Source organism: Meleagris gallopavo, chromosome 2 (assembly GCF_905368555.1).
Source record: "Meleagris gallopavo chromosome 2, MGAL_WU_HG_1.1, whole genome shotgun sequence".
In the NCBI taxonomy this organism is placed as follows: Eukaryota; Metazoa; Chordata; class Aves; order Galliformes; family Phasianidae; genus Meleagris; species Meleagris gallopavo.
In genome coordinates, this window is record NC_139405.1 from 56,172,415 (window position 1) to 56,200,250 (window position 27,836).

At 37.3% G+C, this 27,836-nt stretch overlaps 1 protein-coding gene across 1 annotated transcript in view; it reads left to right on the forward strand.

Annotated features, from left to right (window-relative positions):
* Nucleotides 1–25,818, forward strand: part of MOXD1 (monooxygenase DBH like 1) — a 51,895-nt gene extending 26,077 nt beyond the window's left edge. Inside the window, exons 5-12 of the mRNA XM_085217282.1 lie at nucleotides 6,692–6,871; nucleotides 9,076–9,178; nucleotides 12,373–12,539; nucleotides 13,438–13,629; nucleotides 16,349–16,408; nucleotides 18,522–18,664; nucleotides 22,526–22,694; nucleotides 25,331–25,818. Coding sequence (XP_085073408.1) covers nucleotides 6,692–6,871; nucleotides 9,076–9,178; nucleotides 12,373–12,539; nucleotides 13,438–13,629; nucleotides 16,349–16,408; nucleotides 18,522–18,664; nucleotides 22,526–22,694; nucleotides 25,331–25,498 — 1,182 coding nt within the window. The 3' untranslated portion in view covers nucleotides 25,499–25,818. The remainder of the gene's footprint in view (nucleotides 1–6,691; nucleotides 6,872–9,075; nucleotides 9,179–12,372; nucleotides 12,540–13,437; nucleotides 13,630–16,348; nucleotides 16,409–18,521; nucleotides 18,665–22,525; nucleotides 22,695–25,330) is intronic.
* The last annotated feature ends 2,018 nt before the right edge of the window (nucleotides 25,819–27,836 follow it).

Sequence of the window (27,836 nt, forward strand, 5' to 3'; positions counted from 1 at the left end):
CAACTTTTTATGTAAACAGCATGTTTAAATTCAGATCAAGATGAATTTAAAGGATTTTGTTAGTAATTACTGAATTTAAGATCTGAATTGTACAGTGAGAAAAACAAACAGACTCTTGGCTGCAGATGATAGGGCTGATCTCAGTAAAGGTTAGGCAGCTAGCCCATGCTTGATTGCAGCCTGTTGAGCATTTGAGGTATCTCTTTCAGCCCTAACTGCTCTGTGACATTAAATTAATGCTTTCTGACAGATGGGGTTGGGGGCTGGGAGGGTGGTCCCTGCATGACCTCAGGATTCCTGAACTTGCGGCTGAAAGTCTGCAGCAGATTAGTGCTGCAGATATGATGCTGACCTAGACAGGCTTTCCTCCTGACATGAGATAGCTGTTGGGGTTAAAATCTTGGTCGTGGACTTAGATTTCTCTCCTGGCTCTAGGGCACATTTCCAGCTCTGGGGCTTTTGCTCAGCTCACCTTTTAGGATGTGTGCAAGAATGAATGCTATGCAGAAGGCAACTAGTGTTTTTTTCTATCAGAAAATGTATATGAAAATCAAATATTGAGATTTTTTTTTTTTTTTTTTTCTGGAATACACAGAGTTTTTTGCCGAAAAAGACTCAACTTTATTGAGCCAAGTATTTCTACATGTTTGCTTTTCTGAAGAAAAATCATAAACCTTCAATGAGATGTCCTAGATAAATATTTGTTTTTTCCAAGACTGCATTTTTGAAGAAAAAAATTCGGAAAAATCTTGATGACATTTTGAACTTTTCTAAATAGGACAATTACTTAAATATATGTACATGGTATATATTTGTGTAAGTACAAATTCCAGAGTAATCAGTAGAAAGGTGATAGTTCTTCCCAAGGTTGAGTACAGAAAGCAGAGAGCAAAAACCTTGGCCTCTGTTTCAAAATTTCTCTACAGCAAACTCAGCCAGCCCTCAGTTTCAAAACCGTCACTTTTTGGTCTGAGTTTAATCAAGGACATGGCAATCTCAATAAAATAACCAACCACAGACTAGAAACAATCTTAGATATAACAGTGCCAGGACAAAATCTTGTGTGAAATTTTTATTCTCAGTTTTCAGATGATAGAAAAATGTTTTTCCTCTGTGTTGCCAGAGGCTACATTCACACGGTGTTATATAAGGCTAAGGCAGACATTTACAGTGGCAATATGCCATGCCATAGTGTCTTTCAGTTAGTAGAGGTGACGGTAGGATGCTTGGTGCTTTATGATGTTCTCCAGAGGGAACAGGAAATCTTAGTAGCTTGATAGTTGTGTTGCTGAAGTCAGTTTGTTGAAGACTCTGGGCTGAAGTGCATCTGCTCTTTTCTCAAGCCCGTTCTCTCTCATTTTCAGTATCTCAGCCTTAGTTGAGGATTGCATACCTTCTAATTTGTGGCACATTTCCTGGCATGGTTTTTACTACTGCTGAACAATTAATGCTCAGGTACGGTTGAGGCAACTCTATCACCAATTTTTAAAGAGTTTAGCTCTATGAATATATGAACATGGCATCACAGGTAGATTCAATGCTAAGAATTGTCTGTGGTTGGTATTTATTAGCGTACATACGGCTATAGGAGATTAGAATTCACCATATGATTATGTAATAGATTAATGGAAGCAGAATTTATAGGAACATTTGAAATGTAAAAATAAGTTGAAACTTGCTTTTGAACCTGAAAAACTAAAATTACTTTTTTAAATGACATTTCTGTGTAGAATTGTCATTGGAACAAGACCAAAAACCTGTTGCCATTTTTCATATATTCATAAATACAGCATTTTGTTTTCTTAAGTTCAGTGAACTATATTTTGTAAAATGGACACTATGGAGAGATTTTGGAGATAGTTTACTGATTTTCATCATTCACACAAACAGGCACGAAGAACAAACCACAGCTGTAACATCAAAGTAAGCAAAACAAATAAAAAAAGGGAAAAAGAAGAGAATAAGCAAAAAAGACTTCCAACTTTCTGGAGATATTTTTTCCTTGCAGGAAATGTAACTAGATTATGCTCTTGGGAATGCTGTTTGCATTTTCATCCTGTTCAATGTGTCTTACATTAGAATCTTGACCCTGCTTATCAGCAGCCTGAGATGCAAGCCTCTGTTAGAATTTTTGCCTGCTTTTTTTTAAAAAAAAAAAAAAAACAAAGACATGTTGTATGTTCAACTTGTATAATAGGTGAAAGGATAATAGAGAACAGAGAAGAGAGGAATTAAAAGTTGAAGTTGAGTAATGCAGGCATTGTTTGTTCATGTGTTGTAGACATGTTGACTAGAATATGGTTTCTGTTAAGTGAACAGTGGGAAACAAAAGTCTTGACTAATTTAACTTGATAATGAATTGAAAATTTTTATTTTGTATTTTGAAAATCAGTATTTTGAGAAGTGCTGGGGGATATAGTAATTACACAAGGAGCTCCTTAAAACCTCTCGACCTGCCCCATCAGTCATGCTACTCAAACTCCATAACCATAACCCATAATTTTGATTGTAAAAAGCATTGTCTTTATTTTGCATGACATCTCCTTCTTTGGGACCCTGATTTGATGTGGTGGGTGAGTATAGTACATCTATTGTTTTTTACCTCTGTCAGAGGGAGTCAGGTTTGTTCATGTATGTCAGTGTACTCAGTTAGAAAGATGTTTCATCCGAGCTTTCAGAAAAGGTAGAAAAGATCTAAAAAGCGAATTGTTATGAATAATACAAGAGCAGCTTCTTTTTGCTGGTTTCATGAAAAGCAGGGGAGGGTGATTTTTGGGTGTCTGCTTATTTTTCACAGTTCCAAATGCTTTCAGCAATTGGTGGACACAGGGCTTTTGTTCACTGAGCCCCTGGCAGTTATGAAATGTCAAGCAGAAAATGCACTTTGCCTGCAGGTGGAGAAGTCACTGAGGTGCCTTGGCAGTAGTGCACTGCCTCTGCAGGCTTATTCATGGCATGGCAAAGAGATGAACCCTGACAGCTGGTTCTTCCTTGTGTTGCAGCTACAATTAAGGCACCACAGATCAACATAAAAGAATGGAGTAAAATGGGAAAACTAATGTTTTAGATAATTATATGCATATTCACTTTAAGTCTTTTTAGATATTTTCCCTCACTGCCTTGGCTAACAGGAGGTGAAAATGAAGGGCTGACTTCCATTTTCACTACAACATTCTGATTTACTCAGGTATTGATGGATAAAAGTGTCATTTGAGTGTCCCCTTACACTACAAGTACAAAGTAACCAAGCCCGTATATAAACAAGATATCAATAAAAATGAATTCCTTAAATCTGTAGAGTTTATTGACTACTATATAATATTCCAACTTTTATCACATTTTTTTTCTGTATTTCTCTCTGCCCTAATTTGCCATAGTAAGTTACTGTCTTTTCATGAATATTATAAAAGTAGCATTATGTCCCAAGACAAGCGTACAAAATAGTTATAGTGACTTACAGCATGGGGTCATCATTGTTGCGTCTGGAGACCTGCAAAAGTAACCCTTAGCTTAGTTTTCAGTTCGGTGGTTTGGGGATAAAATACTCCCAAAACCCCAAAAAATTTATGCTTAAAAAATTCAAATAGACGGAAACTTTGAATGTGTGCATAAAACAGTACACATTTTATAAATGAATGCCTGTTCGAGACTGATATAGAGCCATTTGTATTGGTAGTAGCTTTGTAGAGATGAGTCCAACTAATTGTGTTATCATTCATTGGGGCTGCAAGTACTCTGGAAAGAAGGCCACCCTCATCTAGATATTTAATTGTAGATACATACTCTAGTAGCTGATTTTAAATCTGGGACTACTTATGTGTACTTTTAAATGCATTAGTGGTTTGTTAGATTTGGCGTCATGTTTCAGGAACTCTGTCATTGTTCATCATCCTTGTTTATAAGGCAGGCCAGAAAACAAGAATTCTGTTTGTTGAAAAAAAAGTGAGATTTGGGAATTTCTTTTCTGCTTGGAGCAAACTAAGCTGTACAGATGATCTTGTGGAAAGAGAAAGAGAAAGAGGGTGGCAATTTAAAGAACCTTCTCACACTATAAGCTACAGTGACAAATGGCTGAGTAAGTAGGGCAGCACTCACCTGGGGTGTAGAAGTGGCATGTTTAAATCCCTTTTCCAGTCACTAGAATAGGGGGGAAAGATAAATGCTTTTAATATTATTTTCTGCTGAAGTTATTCCACTAATTAACCATAGCTATCTATTCACTGGGTCAGAGAAAGGGAACTTAGCACAACAGCAGGATTTGCTCGTCTTCCAGATCTCATTTCAGTCAGAAACAATGCTTGTGAACTTCAGGGAGGTGACCTAAGTGAGCAGTATCTACTAATGAGATTTTCCTACATTTTTTATAAGGTTTTTGATCCACTCCTAGTAGTTTCTATTTATTTATTTTTTTTCTCCTCTCTATTTGTTGAAAAAGAGAGAAGCTGGTACTCCTCTAACCAAGTTATTATAAAAATGTATGAAAGGTCTAACTTCATTGCTGCTTTTCATTATTTCTTGATGCATCTGAAGAATATGAGATGTCCTACAAGATACACTGGAAAGATGCTCAGGGATTGTTTGGTTTTTGTTTTTCTTTTCTTTACTAAAGAAAGCTGAACAAAACTGTCTTCTGTTTTTATTTAGGTATCTGACACTAAGAAATCAATGACAGGATATGAGTTTCTAATTTTGATGATGTCCCATTGTTCTGAGAGGAAGTTAGTTTTAAACAGCGACTGTATGCACAGCAGGTGTTGGGATCTTATAGCAGCACACAGAGCTATCAAGTGTTTGGACAAAAATATTCTTTTTTTCTTGGTAGATACAGAGATAGCATTCCCATTATCAACTCCCTGACTAATCCATACATTATGTGGAAATTCTGAATTCCCGTGATATATGCTGCTATTTAATGTATAAGGTGCCATGATATGATTCTTCAGTATTTGGATGAATGTGCATGTATATGAAAAAGCAGAGGAAAGAAGCAACATCAATCTGAATGGACATCTGAATCTCTGTCAGTCAGCCTCACATAGTTGAGTATTAATTCTTATATCTGATGGGAAAACTGACTCTTAACATCTTTTCAAAAATACTTTTACTCTCGTGGAAAAGTAATTCATGAGAATTGTATTGTTAACTAAAATAGGGATTACTGAAAACAGTACTGAAGATTTCTTGTGAAACATTTCAGTTTTGCCATTAGAACAAAACTTTGGTGTGTCAATGCAAGTTGGCACCCTTCCATTGACTTCTGAGCAGTGAAGTGGGTGGTTTGGGGTTATGCACTTCTTGGAAGACGTACACATACTCAGCAGCAGCTGGACTCCCCAAGTGCATGACTTCAGTGGTACTTTGTGGATTTATATCAACAAAGGTGGTCTTGATATGCACTTCTGCCTGTCCTTCCTCTTCTGTAATTGCTTCAGTGGTTTGAAGAATATACAGAGATAAATTTCTGTGACAATATTGAAAATGTTTTAATAAGGTAAGAAATTCTTACCCTGCTCTTGTACCTGGGATTTGTGTTCAAAATAAATAGGCGCAATTTTAGGATTTATATATGTTTTTTTTGTGTTTGTTTTTTTTTTTTCCCTCTGCTTAAAATGCCTTTGCTAACAGTAATGCTAATCCTAACAGTATTAAAATGCAATACTGCACAGGTACCCGCATCTTCAGTGCTGCATTGTTAAGCTTTAGATTTCTTGTGAAAATATTTACAGAGAATGTTCAGCTTACTCAACTTGAAAGTTGATATGACAGATTGGGATGCAGTCTTTGAAAATAGAACAAGAGAAAAACTCTTTTCATTTTAATATAGTTTTCTATATGCTGATGTTTTGTGGAATATTATCTTTCTGAAAAGCAAAGTAACTTTTTTCAGAAGTATTCATGGTTGCCTCAGGGGTGTCATCACTGACAGAGATGATTTAACATCATCCATCCAAAGAGAGAGCAAGCACTGGTATTTGTGCTGGTGTATGGAAATTTTGGGCTACCCTAAAGTTCAGTGGCCAAATTATACTGGGGGCACCCCTGCACACCCAAGAACCCTCCAGCTCCTCACTGCCACAAGCAGACTGGAGCATCCAGCCTCTGAGGAATGTCTTAACAAAGTCTTTACAATTGAGCAAATTATAAATTCTACATTTTCATAGATGTCTAAAAAATTTGAAAGTCCATCTTGAGCTGCTGAGAAATGTGGGGTTATACCTCCAGGCTCCCCCTAGATGTACAGAATTAATAGGCAACTTTAGTTCAAAGTAGTTCAAAAGAGGCTGAGATGGGGCTGAAAAGCTCTGCGCAGTTCTGATACCAACCTGGTTTAGCTGAGCAGACATTCAGCTGGCTTATATCCCAGGCATGCTGGACTGTGGCTAAACAGGGCTGGACAGACAAGTGACAGTACAAGGGGTGGGAGAAGAGAGAAAAGACAGATGGCAACATAGCTTTAGTCAGGACACAGGTTTTCCTTTCTGTTCCCTGTTGATGCACTTAAATGAAGATGTTTTTAATGCTTGGAGTTGGAGAGTGCTGAAGTAGCATCTCAATGTAGCAACAATCTAACTTCGAGGCTTCTCTTTCAATATAAGTGCACAATGTACTTTGTAGTTCTATCTGTACACTTGTATTGAAACAATCATATCTGAGATACATTTTCTTTTCTTTTTCATTCTCCCTTTGACAGGTTGAGCCGTTGATTCAGAAGGGCCATGAGAACCTGGTGCACCATATCTTGCTCTATCAGTGCAGCAGCAACTTGAATGACAGCGTACTGGACTACGGGCATGAGTGCTACCACCCCAACATGCCAGACTCCTTTTTCACATGTGAGACGGTCATTTTTGCATGGGCCATTGGAGGAGAGGTAGGAATAGCTATCAGTATGCTGCATGAAGTGGGCATGAGGAGGATGTGTATCACAATGAAGCTTTCTTCTAGTAGTGATTTCTTTATCTGTCTTTTTTTAACGTTATACAATCAATCTCTAAATGCTTCACCACCAAGTCCTCATCTTGTTGGCTTTTTAAGTGCTAGATACAATGAACTTTTTGAATGACAAGCTTAAAGTGATGAAAAAAGCATAGACCAAATCTATGTTTTAAGTAAAGAAAGATGACTGGGAGCATGGAAGTCTGTCACCATATCATCTTGTCCTATACAATAAAGGAATGCACTGCTTTCATCAATGAAAATAGATATCTGTTATCTGTGGAGAATGGCAGAATTAAAAGCACTGTCTGTAGGTGATTGCATCAAAGGCTTTGCTAGACATAGATCTATTTCATTTTGCACCCCAAGAGCACCTTGATTGTAGTACTGCCCAACTGGGGCATAATATTCTGAAATTTCCTTCCCAGACCTAAAAGTCATCATTTCAGTCTTAAAGTGATTGTGTATTGCTGCAAAGCCAGCACAAGGAGTGCTTTGATTGTAGCAGTGGGATGTATCTACTGAAAACATAGTAGATGCCATATTAACCCAGACTCTGATTTCAGCTTATTTCACATGCTAAGTTAAACTGTTAATGCTTCCAGCTGACGTAAGACAGCATTACTGCCAGATGAAGCATCCCAACCTTTCTTTACCCCCTTGCTTCACTGTTTGCAAGCTCAGACTTGACATGGGAAAAGAGAGGGACTGAGGAGATGATGGAGTCTTCGCTTGCCAGCCCGCAGTCCAGAAACTGTTTCTGAGTGCTGCAGTGTGAGAAAGCTGGAGCTGCTACATGTACAAACTGAAAGAAGCTTAATCCACTACGAGCATTATCTCTGATGTACACTTTGTGCATTTTTGCCATCAGCTATGTTCTGACCTACTACTTTCAACTTTCTTAATCTGAGTGAAATAAAAAATTTATATAAATAACTTATCATTTGACTACTGTTATGGAAGCTTTTGCGAGAATGCTCCTCTTGTTAAAGATCCACACAGAGCAATCTGGAAGATCTGGGTTACACTCGAGTCTACTGGAGTACTCAGTGCTTCAATTTATGCTTATGTAGCATGAAGATCATAATATTTATAACTATATACTAAGATTAATTCATGAATGTCCATCAAGAATCAGAAAGTTAGAATCTCAAATTGCATATTAAAATACTATCTGTGTAACATAAAATGGGGAGATTCATTCCTCATGAAATGAGTACGGTAAATGAGTTCACCTATAAGATACTGGTGTTTTGCTTTGAATCAGGCATGAGCTTCTGAAACAAATCTCCCAGTTATTCCCCTTTAACTAAGCTCCTTTGTTTGTAACTTCATCCTTTTGGAGAGGATGAAGTTAAATTTAATGTTTGGGAGTGAAACCAGCACTTCTCAATGAAAAACGGAATTCAGTGCATAGAGGCTGACTGTAGAGATTGTCCAAAGAAAGTAGACTGGGGACAGTGAGTCCAGCACAACCTGTTGCACTGTACAGCTCTGTTTCTTTCTCACCATGTGGCTCACTAATGTAAATGTTGCCACAAAGGCAATTTTTATTGTTGAAATCATTTAGCTTAAAATACATTGATTTGTACAGGAAAAATAATCTAATTATGAATGACCACTGTATTCCCTGCAAATTACTGCTTTTGTAAACTAGAAGCATTTAAAACAGACTCACTTCTTCATAAGGATTTTATTGTCGGACTAAATATTTAATGATGCACTGTTTATACATCTCAAATGGCATTTCCATTTTCCACTCAAGCAATAAGGAAAGAATAAATAATCACAAGATCATAAGATAATGCAGAGTGAAAGGGACTTTGGGAAGCCTCTAGTCCAGCCTACTACTCGAAGCAGGGTCAGTCGTGAGGTCAGACCAGGTTGCTCAGGGCTTTATCCTCTAGCAAGCACAAAAACTATTAATTTATACTAGCCGAGTTACTTAGTGCATGCAGTATTAATAAATATATTATGCTACAATGTCACATTCAGAAAGTTTTAAAATAAATGACATTAATAAATTGTATCATTTACATGATTGTATCATTGCAAAGCAGTAATTGTATTCATATATAAAAAATGAACTCTTAAACATGGGAAAAGTTCCTTTTCTCAGTGTGCATGTGTTGATTCCAGGGCTTCACCTACCCTCCCCATGTTGGATTATCCATTGGCACAGCAGCTGACCCTCAGTTTGTTCTTATGGAGGTGCATTACGACAATCCGACATACACTGAAGGTTTGTACCCTCATGTTCTGTAAAATAAGCAATACTGGAAAATGTACTCATTGTATCACACTGCAAATAGAACAGATGAAAAGCTGAGGCTCATTTTCCCCTTCTTGATGTTTTCTGACTCTCAGTGTTTTCCTCACTGCACTAAGAAACATAGCCTGAAGAAAGTGGGGGATTCAGAGATACAAAGAATTGTGGACCTGGTGAATACACCTTTGATCAAGACATTCTTTGTGTTATCTCTCTCTGTATTCTTTGCTCGGAAATCCAATCAGACTGAGAGACAGCAGCACATCAACCAGACTGCAAGATAGCATCACAGAGAACAAGCTTTTTATAAGCTTTGAAGTATTTTTTAATACATCTGCTTCAACTGTGGGCAATTTCAGAAAGTAAAATAAAAATTCAGATTGTTGGCCATTCATTATGTAAAAACAGTCTGTCTTAAATTATAAGGTTCACTTTTATAATGTTATTTTTTAATCTTCACCCTAAAATTTATATCTAGAAGAAACAAAAGGAAGTTTTGTTTTTCCTTCGTGAAACTGAGACGCCCAGTAAATCTAGAATACTTCAAAGCTGACTTTTGAAAAGTTCAGTAATGTTTTCTGTTTTTATACAAAAATTTGTTGAGCTTCTATGCCTATGGATATTCTGATTACTGGAATAAATGAACTGGGTAAAATCCATTGCACAGTGTACTGATCCTTTACAGCCCTACGCATTTAAATAAAATCTTCTGTGTTGGCTGGGGCATTCCATCTTACTGCTATTTCCCCTCTTCGTGATGTCTGGGAAGAACTTTCTTAAAATTGTTTTATTTAATGACAGACTTTCATCCTTCAACATGCATATTCTTATGTGATACAGTAAGCTTATTTTGCGTCCTTGTCCCTGGAGACACTCAGGATCAGGCTGGAAGGGGCTCTGGGCAACCTGATCTGGCTGTAGATGTCCCTGTTCATTGCATGAGAGTTGGATTGGATGATCTTTAAAGATTCCTTCCAACTCAAATGATTCTATGATTCTATCCTTGGTAGAACATGATTTCCCATCAAATATTACCTGAAAGCTCAACACATCATGTGCAGAAAACCTCTTTTCAAATTGGACTGTGTTCTAAACTCACTTTTTTATTTTAATCGATTGTGCTGTATGATTTTGTCTTAGCTTAAGTGACACGTACAAAATCTGGGAATCGGGAGTTTTGTTTCCTTTGTAAGCAATGGGTGCAGCTTTGCAATGTTGAGACAGTCCCAAGTGAACACAGAGTCTCCCTGAAGATCTGGGAAAATTCAGAGATTCAGAGAGCAAGGTGTGTGTGATCCAGGTGGTTTCTCTTCTCCCTGGAAAAACACACAGTATAAGATTGTTCCAGGAGAGGCGCTGCTTGAGTGTGGGTGGGATTCCTGAGTCCTCCCACCCATCACTGTCACCAAATCACCTTCACCATTCTTTTCCCATTTCAGGGTCTGTGTTTTCCCAGTTTGGGTCTTGTGGTTAAGCCAGCAGCCTCACCTCTGCATGTGGAGCAATGTTTGTCTAAGTGACTCAGATTCATAATCAGTGCTGGCTCCTGGTCAAGCTCAAAAATGTATGAACTGGTTCTAGCTTGGCAGATTCTGAATGCTTCTTTTTCAGCAACACCCACTTTTAATTTGAAAGATGACTTTTTTTGAGTCTGTTTATCAAAAACTCTTAGATATCATAAAAATTTCTGGCATTTAGACGTTAGCAGGAGGCTTAAGGGGGGAGCACCACGAAGGAAAAATTCAAGTTGATGAAAGTACAGATAGCTTCAGAAAGAGAATGAATACAGATCCCCAAATGAATTAACATTGAGATTTGAGACAGCGTATATTAACTGAAATATAGTGATTTGTATATTACAGATGGTCTCGTAGTTCCCTACCATTCGTGATTGTGCATAGCTCATAGCATTTGTTCCTTAATTTTTATGAACTATGCTGTCTCAGGTGTTACAGTGGCTGGGTAACTTAGCACCTCCTGTATCCCTCTCTCATTTGTGTATCTTAAAATAGCCTGCTGAATTTGTACTGATGTAAAATTTGGTTTCAACCACTACTATGTCTGTTACTTTTTTTAGAAGACTGATAGAGGAAGCCTCTTACCTTCTCTGAGAGACTTGGCAACATTTTTGCATTCTTGATTTCAAAGCTGAAATTTGAAAAAGTGCAACAAACAGGAAGGTAACAGATGAGATAACACAGAATTTAGGGCTTGTGCAACACAAAGCTGTCTTTGTTTCTGCTTATATCTTGCCTCATAAAAATAGCTAAGACAAGATAAATAATTATAATACCTTAGTGGATGGAGACAACATAAATTCTGAGTAGATACACAAACAAATGAGTACGGCCAAACTTCTAGATGAATGAAGTAGATTCATACTATTCTTACTTTTAAAGCTCAATCTTCTTACAGCAGTCCTTTGCTCTTTAAACTACTCTTGTAATCAAGAGAAATCCTTGAGGAGAGGATTAAATTCCAATGCAGTTCCCTTGCCTTCTTTATTCAGCGTGGTAATATTATATTTAAATTTGTGATTTAAGAAGCTTTTTCTCATATCTTTAGTTGATGATCTCTTAATTGGAAAGATTGCAAAAAGGATGTGTTTGGTCATCTGAGGTATGCTGTGATGTGACAGGCAATCCAGAACAAAGGAAAAAATATTATTATTGCTGGGGCTTAAGGTGAAGGAATAGATAAATTCACAAGGAGAAGGTAACACGAGTCAAATATTTCAAGGAAAAAAAAATACAACACCTTTAAGCTCTGCTTTAAATATTTCATTTTAAAACCATACTTGGCAACTTCTGAGGTTTTATCATTTCCTTGTATTGTTTCTTGTGCCTGTAATCTACTTTGTTTTCTCCGATACCCATGCTGGGTAAGTTAAAAGAAGGATCATGAGGGCTCCAAGCAACACACATTTTTCATTCCTGTTTGAACACTGCAGATATCAACATACCATCTTTAACAACCCCCTTGTGGGCTACCACTGTTTACTGCTTCCCACATATGGTTTGATTCATTTTCAGGTCATTGAGGTTGATTCTTCAATTTTATTGTAAAAAAAAACATAGGACAAGCCTTGAAAAATGAGAAATGATTGGATTTTTTTTTTTTTTAAATACTGATTTACTGCCATGACTGACTGTGTTATTTTGTTGCAGGCTTGGTAGATAACTCTGGTCTGAGGCTATTTTATACTCCAGTTTTAAGGAAATACGATGCTGGTGTTATTGAAGCTGGTCTTTGGGTCAGCCTCTTCCACAATATCCCACCGGGCATGCCTGAATTTGTGTCAGAGGGTCACTGCACGTTGGAATGTCTAGAAGAGGTACGTGTCCTGTCTGAAACCAGTGGCTTTTATGCTTTGAATTACTTTAGGACAGCCTCTTTATCTCCTTGGGAAGATTGATAGTTGCTGGTTAAAGAACTGGGTCAAGGCATCTGCTACATGCTGCCCTCCAGAATTTCGAGTCTTTAATCAAGGTGTTTGGGATGCTCAGTATTGCTTTACTGATCTGAGTAATACTGGATGATGCAGTGCTTGTGATAATTTAGTTCTGTGTTCAGTATATAAACATACATTGCTTTCCATGGCAAAGCTGTTGGTAGCCTGAAATCACTAACCTAGGAGAACTGTTGAGAGAGAGTAATTAAGATATATGTGTGTGCAAAAGGCTTCTAATAGCAAAGTGAAAGTCTGAAAAGTGTAGTTAGACCAACCAGCAAAAAAAAGTTTCAGATGTAAACGTACAGTATTTCACTACCCATTGGCTTGAAGATGGGAAGTATGACATATTGTAATTGTAGCCTCTTAATATAAGGGGCTTCTCTTGGCACATTGTTCATTCACAGCTGCATATATGTATATAATAATGGACATCCATATTCAGTAGCATTTGCCAAGAACACTAACATAATGTGTTGGTTTTGATATAATACTCTTAAAAGTCTTAATATACTGAGAATTATTGGCAATTCAGTTGATTTTCATAAAAGCTGAGTGCATTAGGAGTGAAAACATGTTTTTGTTAAAATAAAATAAAAAAACATCCCCAGGACAAAATCAACGTTTTTGCATATTAAACCATTATTTCCCATTCTGATTTAATTTTGCTCCAAGCTGCATTTTGCTGTAAAACATGAAGTGCACGAATGAATATATCTTCACTCTGCATTACACTACCTTACCTCTAGGCATACTGATGGTCTTGATTTCCCCATGGCAGGCTCTAGGTGCTGAGAGGCCTAGTGGGATTCATGTGTTTGCGGTCCTCCTTCACGCTCACCTTGCTGGCAGAGCCATCAGGATGCGTCACTTCCGTAATGGTGAGGAGCAGAAGCTGCTTGCTTATGATGATGAGTTTGACTTCAACTTCCAAGAGTTTCAGTATCTGGAAGAAGAAAGAACCATCATGCCGGTATGGCACTCTTAATTCTTTTCCTGAAATTGCTTAAGAGATCACTTGCCTAACGTTTACTCACACTTAGGATTAATTTTGCTACAGAATTCCTTTGATGTTTTGGTCCTTTTTCCAGTTACTGTAAATAGATGAATGCATTAAAGTTGTTGTGTCTCATGAGTATCCACCTGGTTCATTACAGAACTGACCTGGACCATCGGTTCATTCATTGGATGTGTTTGATGTCCACAATTGCTCGATTTGAGCTTTGCTATTACAAATGCTTGAACAAAGCAGAAAATAAAATCACAGGTGTTCCTGGTTGCGCCTTTGTTGTGCATCCAACCAGATGAAGGATGGAAACATCACCATGGGGCTTTAATGAGCCCTTGGAACTAAGTAGCACATCACAAACATTTGTGCACAGCAAGTATTCACTCTTGCAAGTGTGTTTATGAATCAGCCAAGTTTTTTCTTTGTTTCACATTTTAATTTATTGTTAGGAATAAAATTATAAGCTTGTGTTCCGCATGAGATTTCACTGAGTAAACAAAATTTTGGGGAAGAAGAAATCATGCGAGTCTATCTGCTGTTTTGTGATATTGTAATATACTTTTTTAAAAGTCCGAAATATATTTATATTACAAAGCTTCAAATTAAACCAGTAGTTATCCCCCGGTATTTCATGAAAGCAATCTTTATTTTTTGAGTGAGTCATTAACTTAAAAATTATTCATTCATCTCTTTTTAGTTCAAGCAGGCACCTATTTTTGAAGCTGTGGCCTGACGACAGAAAGCTTATCACTACAAAGGGCTGGATACTCCAGTTCCAACTAGCAGAGCAGGTGGAGATGTGTTTGTTGTGGTGCACATGAACAAGCCCATTACTTCATGAAATTGGTTGGATGCAAAATGTCGGACAACTGCATTTTAGTTATAACTGGAGCTGTAAAGGCCATTGGAATGACTGAATTTCAATTGTAGCCAGGATCCTCATGGTTTGATCTTCTAGGGTTTTTTTCAGCCTCTTCTTACTCTGTGGGATATTCTGACATTTGTCCCTGAAACTCAATAAGCTAAAATGTTAACTTCAGAATGTAATGTCTCGATGCTCAGGTGCAGCATCTATTCTTTGAAGTCCAACTGCTTGTACTCCACGAGGACTTCAAAGACAAACTGATGTTACCTCCTCCAGGAAAGAAATGTTGAAGAGTTTAGGAAGAGGGCTGGCAGAAGATGACAGGTTTACAAAGACCGTAATACTTTCAGGAAAATCCATGTAGATTATAGAGGAAGGCCTCTTAAAATTCAAGAACAAAAGGGAGTAGACAGCAAAAAGGCTAGATGAGGTATTTGATAGTATCATCAACATAACAGACAGCTAAAGTAGAAGCTAGAATTCTTTCTCTGAAGTGAGTCTTTTCCATGCCTTTCAATTGTTTTCATCTCATGCAAAAAATACCAGTATTATTGTTCATATACCATTCTGGTGTAATTCTAACCAAGACTAATCGATTAACTAATAATGCTAATAATAATATAAGAAAAAAAATCATAGAAGTTCTTATTATTCTCTCCTGATATCTCTTCTTTAAGCTGTGGAGTCCAGATGATTTGTTTTTCTTTGTATACTAGTACCACCTTCTGAATTTAGAACCAAAAGATCTAGTCTTGCAAGTGGAAAACTTTTAGTGAATATGATCCAGCTTCAACTAGGGAAGCCAGAGTTCTCACTGATGCCAGTTGGCTTCTCGCCATGAGGAGCAGTGATGCTGTGCCTGTTCAAGATCCCTCAGAAGGCTCAGGCTTCATTTGACCAATGCAAGGTTGACGTACCTTTTTCTGGTAGCCCAGAACTACAATTAGTAGTGTAGTGACCTGGCAGGAGTAAAACCCAAAGGGAAGGAGAAATTCTCAGCCTTTGGGGGTAATCTGATTTCTTCCAGGAAGACTGATACAATGGGTGATAAGGGAAGATGATAACAAACAGAAAGAAACCAGAGCAAGTAAGCCTCTGGCATCCTTGTGACATGAAGTTGCCCCAGCATGTCAGATTTTTGAAGTATGTTCTATATTCTTCAGTATTTTTGTTTCTGTTGATCATCATAGTGATTTTGAGACACGTGTTTGATTAGGTACAGGGAACAAAGGTCCTGCCTTTTTATTTAAAAACACTGTCAAGACAGCAAAAAGTTAATTGCACGTAGTTGAGAAGGTAAGTGTTCAGCCCTTCCCATACATATCTGTCAATGCAGCTAAGTCTTTGCCTGCCACTCCTCTACTCGCAGACTTGGCAGATAAATAGCTGTTATTGTGATGTGGAAAACCTTATTTTCCTGATTTGTCAAGTAATTCTATAGAAGTTGGCAGGATAAATTAGCCTGGGAAAAGATATGCAAAGTAGCATTGGAAGAGTTTTGGAGAAAGAATCATGTGTATGCATTGTCTACTTATATATTTTTCCTGAAAATAGGCTTTTAACTGTGCACTTCCATTGCTGTTTGAAAAAAAAACCCTCATAAGAAGGCTCTGTTTAAACCCATGGGAGATCCTTTGAGGCTCTGGGCTAATATGAATGTTAAGTGCCAAATTTTGGCATAGAAAAATTGCCTAATTCTCTGCTCTTTTAAGTGCTCATATCCACTGCTCTGATCCTTTTTTCTTAAGTTTTTGCCATCATCTGTAGTTACTTGAAGTTAGCATTGATAACTTGAATTTCTTAAATTGTCTGTTTCAGGGGGATAATTTAATCACAGAATGTCACTACAGCACTATGGACCGAATACGCATGACATGGGTAAGAAAATCTTTTTCATAAGATGCAGTTAAAAAGTGTGAGATTACTTGGTAATTTATGTGTGTACTTAATTACACAATCACATGCCATTTCTTAGGTTTTAAAGTCATAAGGACTGTTATGATTAAAGTCTGATCTCTTGCATAAAGCATTCATATGACTAGTTTATAAAAATAAGCAAGCCATTTTATAACAGATACTGAAAAATGAGTGCTTTCTTCATAACATGCATTAACATGTAAATTCTGCATATTCTAACGAATTATGTTTATGGACTTGCTACCTGTTTTTCACTGAAGTTGTAATTATGAGTTTATTTTCACTTATGCCATGACGAAGATCAGACTACTTGCTTTTGTACCTCAGGTAGGACTGAGGCATGACAGATAAGGTGGCTGGGAACAGCCACATCATTGTTTTACCTTTCTCACACAGCAGCAAAGTGCTCAAACTGTTACTTTGAGCATGCTGGCAAGGGGCTGCAAAGGGGCTCCCTGGCAGCTGCTGTTCCTGTGCAGGGCAGGAGGAGAGGGTGTTCTACCTGAATGCATTTGCAGCTGATGCAGCAGATGGACTGCGCCAGCTGACAGTGAAACCAGGGAGTGTTGCCAGACCCATAACATGTATGGGATGGGCACAGCTGCAGGCATCATCCTGTGCTGAGCTGATCCCTCATCCTCAGAAGAGCCTGGATCAGATCTCCAGGAGTTGAGATCTGTTCAGTAAGGAAGACCTCGTTATGACACTCAGAGAGCACAGGGATAGCTCTTGCTGAATCATGGCTTTGCTGTGGGCATATGTAGAAGATGTATGAAGAAAAGCAAAATAGCAAGAATCAAGCCATTTTAGTTTTTGTTGTGCTAGCTGCATCTTAGTTGAGTGAAATACCAGCATAGAAACAATTAAACACACTCAAGACGATGTGAGTGGTGAAGCACACCACACTGATGTGCTTCCATGTTAAAGCACTCTTCATATAGAAGTAAATCTTTTAGTAAAGATTATCATTATTACATTATTATTATATTATTAATATGGAAGTAAACACATTAGTAAATCTGTGGTTTGAGCTCTTAGCTTACTTTTGAGATGAGAAATAGCTGAATGCTGTAATTTTAGTTGTATGACACCTCACAAACTGATACGTGTAATAGCATGTAGCAGGGCACTGAAATAAATATTTCAGAAAGAGCACAGATTAGAATACTGGTAGGGAAAGAATTTCATGATGCTTGGCATGAAGTTTTAAAAAATTCAGCAAAGCAGAATATGACAAAATGGAGCAAACTAAAAGATTGTCAAAACTTTTATCCTTACACTGAATAAACTCTGCTACTAATGTTTATTAGTGGGAGGCAAGTGGTTGGGTTTTAATTATCCAGTCCTGTCATACTTGTCCTGTTATCCTGTGTGGTGACTGCACTAGTTCTTGCACCTTAGTTCTTGCATTTTATGTTCTACATTCCTATCACTTGTGGTTCTGTGAGACTAATGGAAGTGTGTCCACAGGATTTAGGGACACATAAAGGTCATAAACTTGTCCATACTTACCTATATTAATTTTAAATTAGATTCTCGGTGGAAGACTATTTCAGAGCATGTTTCTTCTGAAAGCTAAAAATCTTACTTATTATTTTATAATAAGTAAGTTAATGCTCCTTTGTTCTTAAGTCTATATAGTCCATATAGAAACATATTCCATCCCAGCTTCCATTTTACTAGGCAGAGCTCATGCAATTTCTTATTAAGAGGACTAATTATCCTATTAGATTTTTCCTACACCAGTTCTGAATCATGGTAGATATAAGTATGTTCGAGACAGCCAAAAGTAAACCTGAACTTCTCAGATCAAACTTGAACATAACAGTGGCTTGTTTTATTGAGCGTTGTTCCTTCTGACATCTCTTCAGTTTAGGAGTTGTTGCTTGAGCTTGCAGTGTATTTTGTAATTCATTACATAATAATTTATTGTTACCTGATCACCTAACATGCAAAGTAAACCTTTTGATTTGGGCCTCCTGCTACACATTTCATTAGCATATAAATACTAACCAGTGTTTCTATCTGTGGAGCTCCATTGCTACCTTGATTTAAAGAAAAATCCCATTTTCAGGGTGGTCTGAGCACCAGGAATGAAATGTGCCTGTCGTATCTGCTCTATTACCCACGAATCAACCTCACCCGATGCGCAAGTATTCCCGACATCATGGAGCAACTCCAGTTCATTGGTGTTAAGGAAATCTACAGACCAGTCAGGCAAGTGAAATGTTTGTGAATATGTGCAACCTGTTGTAAGATCACTCATGACACTTTATTTTGGTGAATAACCTGTGCTCTGCAGCTACTTGTTTCTCTGGCCAAATTGTTTTTTATTATGTTTTTTTTTTACTATTTGAGAAACATTTTCTTCTGTTAAAAAAATTATTTTTCTTGCAGGAGGTACCTCACCACCAACCACCTAGAGAAATAAAACTTCATATAAATATCATATTAATGCTTCAAATGTATTAGTTTATCAAGACATATCAGTGAAACACTGATATGACTAAAAGATATATAGATAATTTTGAAAAAGTTGGACTTCAGGAGCACTAGCATTGAATTAGTCCATGTAGATCTGCTGACATTAATTCTGCTGAAGTTGATTCACAGCTGTTCTGACAGTGTCATCACTGAAATGCACCACTCACATCCACTGTTTGGTATCCATAAATATTCAGCAAGAATCAATGAATGTCAGAGGGTGCCAGTTTTTCCAGATGGAGAAATTCAGTGCTTCATACTTCATACACCTTTGCTTCATACGCCCTTCCATGTCAGATGCCATTTGGTTAGACTGGTCCTCTGCTGCCATCTGTCACATGGCAACAAAATTTATTGGAATATTGGCTGGAGGGTTCAACTTCTACTGCCGTAGAGCCAACATCTGCCTCTGAAGTCATGGGCCAGCATAATAAAATAGGAGATATTTCAGAGCAGCCCTTGTAGAACCGATGCTCACATCTGGAGCTCACCACTGTTTCAGTGACACTGACAAGAACACATAAAATGGGAAAAAGTTCTAAGTAAGAAAGAAAATGGAGGGGATGAGAGAATATTAAATTCACGATAAGAGATAAAATGGTAGTTAAGCATCATGAATGGGGAAAAAAGAGGCAACTGGAGTTTTGAAAGAATTACAAGTCAGAAGATGGTATGCAAAGTAAGTTGAGAAAAAAATGGAGATAAAGCAGTAGAAATCTAGCCAAGAGGAAGAAGAGGCTTTTGGTTAACCACTAACTGCAGAAGTTGAGCAAACACTGTCTTCTGAGACTTTGATTTCCACTTTTGAGGGAAACAGATCACTGCACATTTTTGAGAGGTAAACAGGATTCCATCAGAAAGAAAACCCCTTAGCTCCATCATCATTTTTTCTTTCTAACAGAAATAGCCCACAAAATGCTCAATATTGCCCAGCTGCTCAGATTGCATTTTGTTGCAGGATCTGACTAATTCAGTGTCCACTGTGCAATTCAGTATCTGTAATACGCCCTATGAAGACTCATGCAGTTCAGCTGGCATCTGGCTGCTGGCCTGCAAATTTGCAGAAGGTATGGCATGGGGAGAAGGTTAAATTAGGCATTAGAATTTATTCAAGTCAGCAGAACTCTTGCTGGCCTTCATCATGGAGTCCAAGGCAAAACCAGCACACTTCCCACTGAGTTGTTGGATCTAACCTTTCTGCCTTGTGATGTCACTAGGTTAAACTGCACAGTGATGTTACTTTCTATAGCAAGGGTGATTTTCTGAGTTAATAAAAAGTTTAGGTTTTTGTAGATGGGAAGAGGACCACAGATCTAAAAATCAATGAGTAGTGCATTATTTTAGATTTAAATGTTCCTTTTAATGCTCAAAATGAAAGCATCACAGCAGAGAATCAGTGGTGTAAGTAACTGTAATCATAGTTTGAGGATGTCTGAAAAATCATAGAATCACAAGTTTGGAAAGGACCTACAAGATCATCTACTTCAACCGTCCTCCCATCACCATTACTACCACTAAGCTACTAAAAAGCTACTAAAAGATCAGTTCCAAAATGAACAAAATACAGAAAAACAAATAATATAAAGCGGAATGCTTTATTAGTGGTGAAGGTGGAATGCACTTGCAAAATTTCTTGCAATAAACTAAGGTAACAGATTTTAAAATTAAATGGATAGACGACTAGCATGGCCTTTTATTTAACTTTTATAAGTTGGCTTTCCTTATGCAATATGTCTGCATAAAACCATATAAAACTTATCGCAAAACAATTTAATGTACAGACTTATTGGTCTTTGTTCTGTAGTTTATATCCAAGACTGGATATTTTAAAGAAAGTCAGAATGCAGCCAGTATCTACTTCATTTTGACGCTACTGCTATTTACAGTCTCTCATAATACAGGGAGAGCACAGTTTCTAAGATAATCCTAGGAAAAAGACTCTTTCTGAGGTTATAATGAAAATATTCTAACGAATGTATGCTGTCTTGAGGGTTCATTCATGATAACTGTATTTAAGAAAAAAAATGCACATTTGGCCTGGGGAAATAAAGATGTTTTGAATAGAGTATGTATGCAGACTGTCTGCTGCAAATGTAAGAGTAATTAGAAGAAGAGATTGTTAATGTCTCTAGTATTTATGACCTAATCCACAATTCTTTTTCATTAAGCTCTGTTAGCCTAAGGCTATATGACCCGATGCTCATCTCTCTTGTGTCAGTTTTACACTGGAATTGCTTCACTGCCTCCTCTAAAGTCTCTTGACTTAGACATAAAGGCAACTGGATGCAGGATCAAGGCAGTGGTGGCACACTTCAAAACTCAGTTTTTCCCTCAGTCTGGTGGCATGGACAGCGGTATAAATAATGAGGAGTTGAGATTAAAATGATTGGGCTACAATTGTGTAAAATAGATGTCTGATTAAAATCACATCCTCCATGCGTAGATATTGAATGAAGCTGAAATTGGCATAGGCAGCATTTTATCCAAAGAAATGGGAGACAGTGTACTACAAGATAAATACAGGCCTGCCTAAAATGTTTTAAATGTATAATACACACTTCATCCAAAAAAGAAGAACAAAATATTAGGTTAGTTAGATTAAGTTTCTATCACTCTATTTTTTGCACAAGGTGTATCTGACTTTGTTTTTAAAAACTTGCCCCATTCACCATGCTTTTTCCTTTCATTTCACTTGATTCAAACGAAAAGAATGAAAAAAAAAAAAGTAGAAAAGCTTTTCTTTAGCTATTTTTTTGTTTGCTCATTATTAAATTTTATTTTTTGTTATTACTATGTTTGAGTTTTCTACTACTAAATGAAAGATATGAGATGTCATTTCTTTCCCTCCTCCATCTCAGGGAGGTGGTGGGGAATGAGACTAAGCCCACTTGTTCGTGGAGAGGGTTTCTAAACGTCAGCTCTCCTACAGCAGCACAGCAGATCTCTAACCTACCTCTTGCCAAAAGTTCCCTTGCAGCCATAGCACTGAGACATGCCAAAAGAAAACGTCCAAAACACTGGATATTTTCATTCAATTTTCTGGCAGCATTGTCAACCTAGGAACCTTATGCTAGGCTGAGGTTTATTATCTGAGTTATGGCCAGAACTTGGCAGAGCAATTTGGAAACAGCTTTCTAACTGCTTTTACAACACTGCCTGTCAAGTCTTGCAGAAGGCATGATTTATTTAACATTTATTTATTTATTTATGTATTTATGTATTTAAGTATTTATTAGTGCATTAGGGGAACTTACAATAGAAAATTTGCTTTGGATTGTCTGTGTATTCAGTTTGTAGATGAGAGAATAGCAATGTAATTCTTAATTGAAAATCCTTCACTTCTAAAAGCGTCTGGCAGCAACTCCTAAATTGATGACAAACTTTCTTAGTTCTGTTGAACTCAGTGACTTCAACTGATTGTATCAGTTTTCACTAGCAGAGATTTCAAATGAGTTTTATATATATATATGTATGTATGCATATTAATAGCATGTTTGTTTTCTTAGTAAGTTCCCAAAAGTAAATTCCCTTATCAGTTCTGACTTGGTGGTGTTTGTTTATGTTTTAAAATTCTTTTTATCGATTTTTCTTCAGGACTTGGCCTTTTATTATCAAGAGTCCTAAGCAATATAAAAACCTATCTTTTATGGATGCAATGAACAAGTTTAAGTGGTCCAAATCAGAGGGTCTCTCCTATAACGAGCTTGTGCTTAAACTACCAATGAATGTGAGATGTTCAAAAACGGATAATGCAGAATGGTCGGTAAGTCTATTCCCATCTAAGTTTTCTAAATGTTAAAAAGGAGGCAACTATGCCATGAAACAGTATTTGACTGAATATGAATAAGTACTTGGCCTCAAACTGTTTACATGTTCACTGAAGATCTGCAGTAAAAAATTATGAGAATGTTTTCATGAACTCAAGATCTGGAAATGTTTATAAAGAATAGAAAAGTTGGAGCTTTGAGCAGGTTTAGGATTAATAATAAGAGTATGGTCTCTTCTACTGTATCTAGGACTCAGATCAAAGAATAACCACGTACTCAGATAAGGCGTCCATGTTGGCATCAAGTTTCCATTGGCTTCCTCCACTGTCAGGGACTTATGTTAGAGTCTTGTAATGGAAGATTCAAAGTTTGTAAATCAGATTTCTTCTCTTAATCACTCTGTAGGGGAAATTGTATTGGCTACATAAGGAAGCCTCAAGAATCTGATTTTTTAATTCAGACATCTAAACCACTAAAATCTATACAGAGTCTTCCAACATCTCTCACTTTTCTGTTGGTATTGTATCTTAGAGATATCTGTAGTAGTGGGCCACAAAAATGCATCAAGCATTGCCTGTCTTTTTGTACATTCTTGGAAGATTTTTAACTTCGATGATTTTCCTTTCCCTGTACTTTTGATGAAAAAAAACTGTAAGATAAAAATAATTTCCCATTAATTTATTATTTATTCTAAATACTATTGGTATATTACCGAGACCTCTGGGAAAAACTCTTATAATTAATGTTGATACATAACTACTAGCATGATAAAGTATCATCCACTGGAAAACATGCATTGCTCCTTGAACTCCTTTACAGATTCCAAATTCAAGATTTGATTTTACTTTTTTGACTTTTTTCTCCCGAGAAGGGGAAATTGTCTCATTGTGCTACTTTGTTTCCTAATTGATTTTAGGCTGCCTTAACAGAGCTGATGCTAAATACTACTCATGAGATAGGTCCTAGGAAATCCTCACTCTGCAGAAAAGCTTCTGTTGCTTCTGAGCTGTCACACAGTAGTTTCAGGTAGTGGAGAAATTCCCTTCCAGCAGCAGTGTTCTCAGGTCTCTCCAGCATTGAGCTGTTCTGCCCAATGGAGGTCAGTGAAATACTATGAGCTATAAGTAATCAAAGAGATTCAGATATATGTTTTTTTTAATATTTTCTCCACTGCAGACTTTCTGTGAAAAGTAGGTATTGAATACATGTGGTGATAGAACAAGTGACTTCATTGGTTTGGGGTAAGATTCTTGACAAACTGCTAGCCAGTAGCAACTGCTTAGCCACTTTTTCACTGATTATTAGTGAGAAAACATATAAAGAAGATGGAAAACACTCAGAATTTTTATCAAGAGGGGATAGGCTTCTTTATTTTTTGAATGATTTGCTTTCAGGAAAATGCTGTTCCACTTTATCTTACAGGATGAAGGAACAGTACTTAGGTCTTAACATCGTCAAACAGTGAGTTCATTGGAACCGGCAGTACTTAGCTCTCTTTATCATTAGTTTCCTATTTTGAATGACTCAGGCATATTCTTCAAAGCTGAGATTAGGACTCTTTTCTTCCCTAAGTGGTGATATTACATGTAATTGGCTGTACTCATCAAAATCGGAACCAGATTTAACCTGAAAGGCTAAACAATCGGTGAGTTGTCACAGGAAGGTAAAAACTTGAAGTTGAGGAAGTGAATTGAAAATACCTTCATCCTGCTGTAGGGATAGCCTAATGATCAGTTTTAGCTTTGTGTTGTATTCAGTAGGAATAAGTCAGTATTTGGATTATTCTTTCTCTGTAGTGCAGGATAATTGCAACATGGAGAAAAACGCCACGCATAATATTGTACAGGTGGACATTCAAACCTTCAAAAATGTTTGTGCCCAGGGGCTCACTTTTCACAGAACTTCTTTTCTTCAACATAAGCCTGACAGTGTTTCTTTTAATTCAGGAATTAAACCGTGTAAGCGTGGAGTAGATTTAGGAAATTCATAACTAAGCAGTGCACCAAAATCTCTCTGATTCCATGCCAAAGCCAGGACAGACAGGTAGATGCCATACTCCATAAAAATTGCACTGAGTTCTAAGAGAAGAGTAAAAATGCCCAATATATAGAAGCATGACACAGCTCTGGGTGGCCCTGCTTGACTCGAGAGTTGAACCAGATGGCCCCCAGAGGTCCTTGCCAATCTCAACCATCCTGTGATTCTCTGGGACTAAAGTGATAAAATGTGTGCCCATCAACTGCCTTCTACATGTAAGTAAAAGCTTTGTATGTGCAAATGAATACTTTCAGATATCATCCAGTATCCCAGTAGCATCTTCCAGAAAGATGAAAACAAAAATCAAACCAGCCAGAAAATCCCACAAAACAAAACAAAGTCATACAGATCAATCAACAAAAGCCTGACCTTGTTTATTGGAGTGGATGCCAGTGTATGCAGCTGTTCCCAAGCTGAAAACAATGGATCCACACACTGGCTGATCGTTTGGCGTGTAATATATTTTTACAGAACTTGATGTCTTCACAGTAAGAGTCACAACTGCAATACAAAACTAACAACAGATTCTCATGCAAGCTCTGACAGATTTCTAATCTCATATGATTAAACTGATAATTTTTCATTTTAATTGCAGTTCCAAGGCATGACAGCTTTTCCTCCTGAAATAGAGAGACCGTACAAGACAGAACCAGTAATATGCAGTTCATCTTCCTGTTTACCTTGCAGTTTATCCTTCACTCTGTTGTTTGTGGTACATGTCACATCCAGTACCATAGGAAACTTTGGGCCCTTTGTACAATAATTTTTATTCATTTGTGTTCTGTATGCCATGCAAGTTCTGATGTGTTTGCACTGTTGCTGTTGTAGATTTATTTTTTTACATATTAATAAACTAAATTTGCTAGTTCAAAATAAAATGTGTACTTCCTTTGAAAACTGCCGTTTACTTGTTTTCAATGTAAAGTATATACAAAACACAGTAGGTACACTGGCACGTTGCATATTGAAACCTTTTCACATACCATTTTGTTACACTTTGTCCTGGCTCTTCACATCATGTTTTCAAAACCAACTATGTATATGGGTGAAATTAATAAACTAAAAGAAACTTAGTTAACCACATTCCACCTGGAGTATGCTGTATTATTTTGTCTTGGTTCTTGACACGTGCAGGGTAAGACGTTATTGCTATAAACATGTATTTGGATATGTCTGACTGGCACCTGCAGTAAAGCCACAGGGAGGATTTATTCAGGGGAACATTTCTAGGAGCAATATATTGCAACTGGTCACTCCTCCTAAGAGAAACAAGTTGCCACAGTTTTTAAATGCATGAAAATTGGGACAAAACCCCAAACCTCCCCATACAGATTCCTGTACAAGGAGTCCCGGGCTAACCAGGGGTTTCTCTCCTCCTTTCTTCTCTTCATCTTTTCCTCAGTCCCTGACAGTTCAGTGTTTCTTTTTTCTTAAGGTAGTGGGTAGGCCAAGTAGAGCTTTGGTGAGGCTAGCACATCCTTGTTGTACACAACTTCGATACAGCAGCAGTGGTGAAGATCAGTCTCAATGCCAGGCACTGGTATGCACAGAGAGGGGAGTCCAAGTCTGCCAGCAGTTATTGTTAGCACATGCCAAGCATCCTGATATGCCAAACTGTTGATAAAGAGCTTATTTTTTTGCATACCGCACACCTTGTGTATGACTTTTTTTTTTTTTTAATGTGAAAATCTGTGTTTTCTTTATTCAGATGTTGTTCAGCAGAGAAATCTTCCTAAAAATACCTAATTATTAATAGTTTCCCAATGAAATTATGCAACACACTGGAAAAGAACTTCATCCCTAAGCCCTCATTTCTATAGGCATGCTGTAGCTTCAGTTATATACATTTTCCACAGTTCAGCCTAAATGTTACTGGAGTTCAGCTACGAAAATAAGTTTTTTTGGATGTTTAGGGTGCTTCCCTAACCACTGCAGCACCAGCACTACAACTAACCTCTGTAGACATTATTACATAGAGATTTTGTTAAGCACATTCTATGTCACTGAGCACTGTGCTGCAGTATCCTCAGTCCATAGAAGATCAAGAACTCGGGTGAACTGATTTTCTGGGTCATGGGATGTTAACCACTAAAACCTGCACTTGTTTGTGAAATTAAATTTCTTCATGAGAGTAGTCTATTCTGATGCAAAGAGCTGTCATATCAGAAGGAAAATAAGGAGGGAATTTGGAATCTGTCTTCTTTGTGTTTGAGTAGTGAGAAGGAAAGCATCACAAAGCTGGGAAAGCTAATTTGTGGATAGCCAAAATGACAATTAGTGTGAAAGTCTTCTTAGAAGAAAAGCATTGAAGATACTAATGCCTGAAGTAGAGATGAAAGAATTAATCAATGTTAGATTAAATTTCTAAGAGCTATAGCAATCTCATTATGAAATGTATGCATAAAGAGAGTTTAAAATCATCTCTGAAGACAGGCTCATAGGGCCCGCTAAATCCTCCTGATGCTGCAATCTGCACTTGGAGTAGGAGAGCAACTCCCACCAAATCCTGGGGAGTTTCTTTATCACTGTTGCGCAGCTGCTTCCTCTGGACTACTAGCATGAGTCCTATGTAGACTTGACTTGTAATTAAGATAAAGCAGATCTAGGGTTACTTTCCATTCACTTTGGCTATTCTCTGATTTGGTGCTATTTTTTTGTCTATGGGAATTTCTTTTCCATGGGTACCCATCCTAATAACATGTGAACAAATGGGTATTTGTTGTTGCCACTGAGTGTGCCATGAGATGATGTAAAGCATGTCTGTGAGAATTAACTGCCACTGTTATCAGCAATTATATATACTACATATACTCCCTTATATACTAAGGGTTCATTTTTACTTAACCTACAACTGTTTTATAACTTCTTGAGGAACAGAAAAGAAAATCTTGCTTCACAGGTAGATAAAAATAGAGACTGGTGATAGACTTCTGGGATACTTGCAGATAAGAGATCTAAAACAAATAAAAGCACATTACATTATGAAAGAAACTTAAGAAAATAAATGCTGAAAGTCTAAAACCGAGCAAAGCTCAAAACAAGGATAAAGTGTGAAATGCTACAAGTTAGCTCTATGCCACTGAAGTAAATATAGGTGGTGC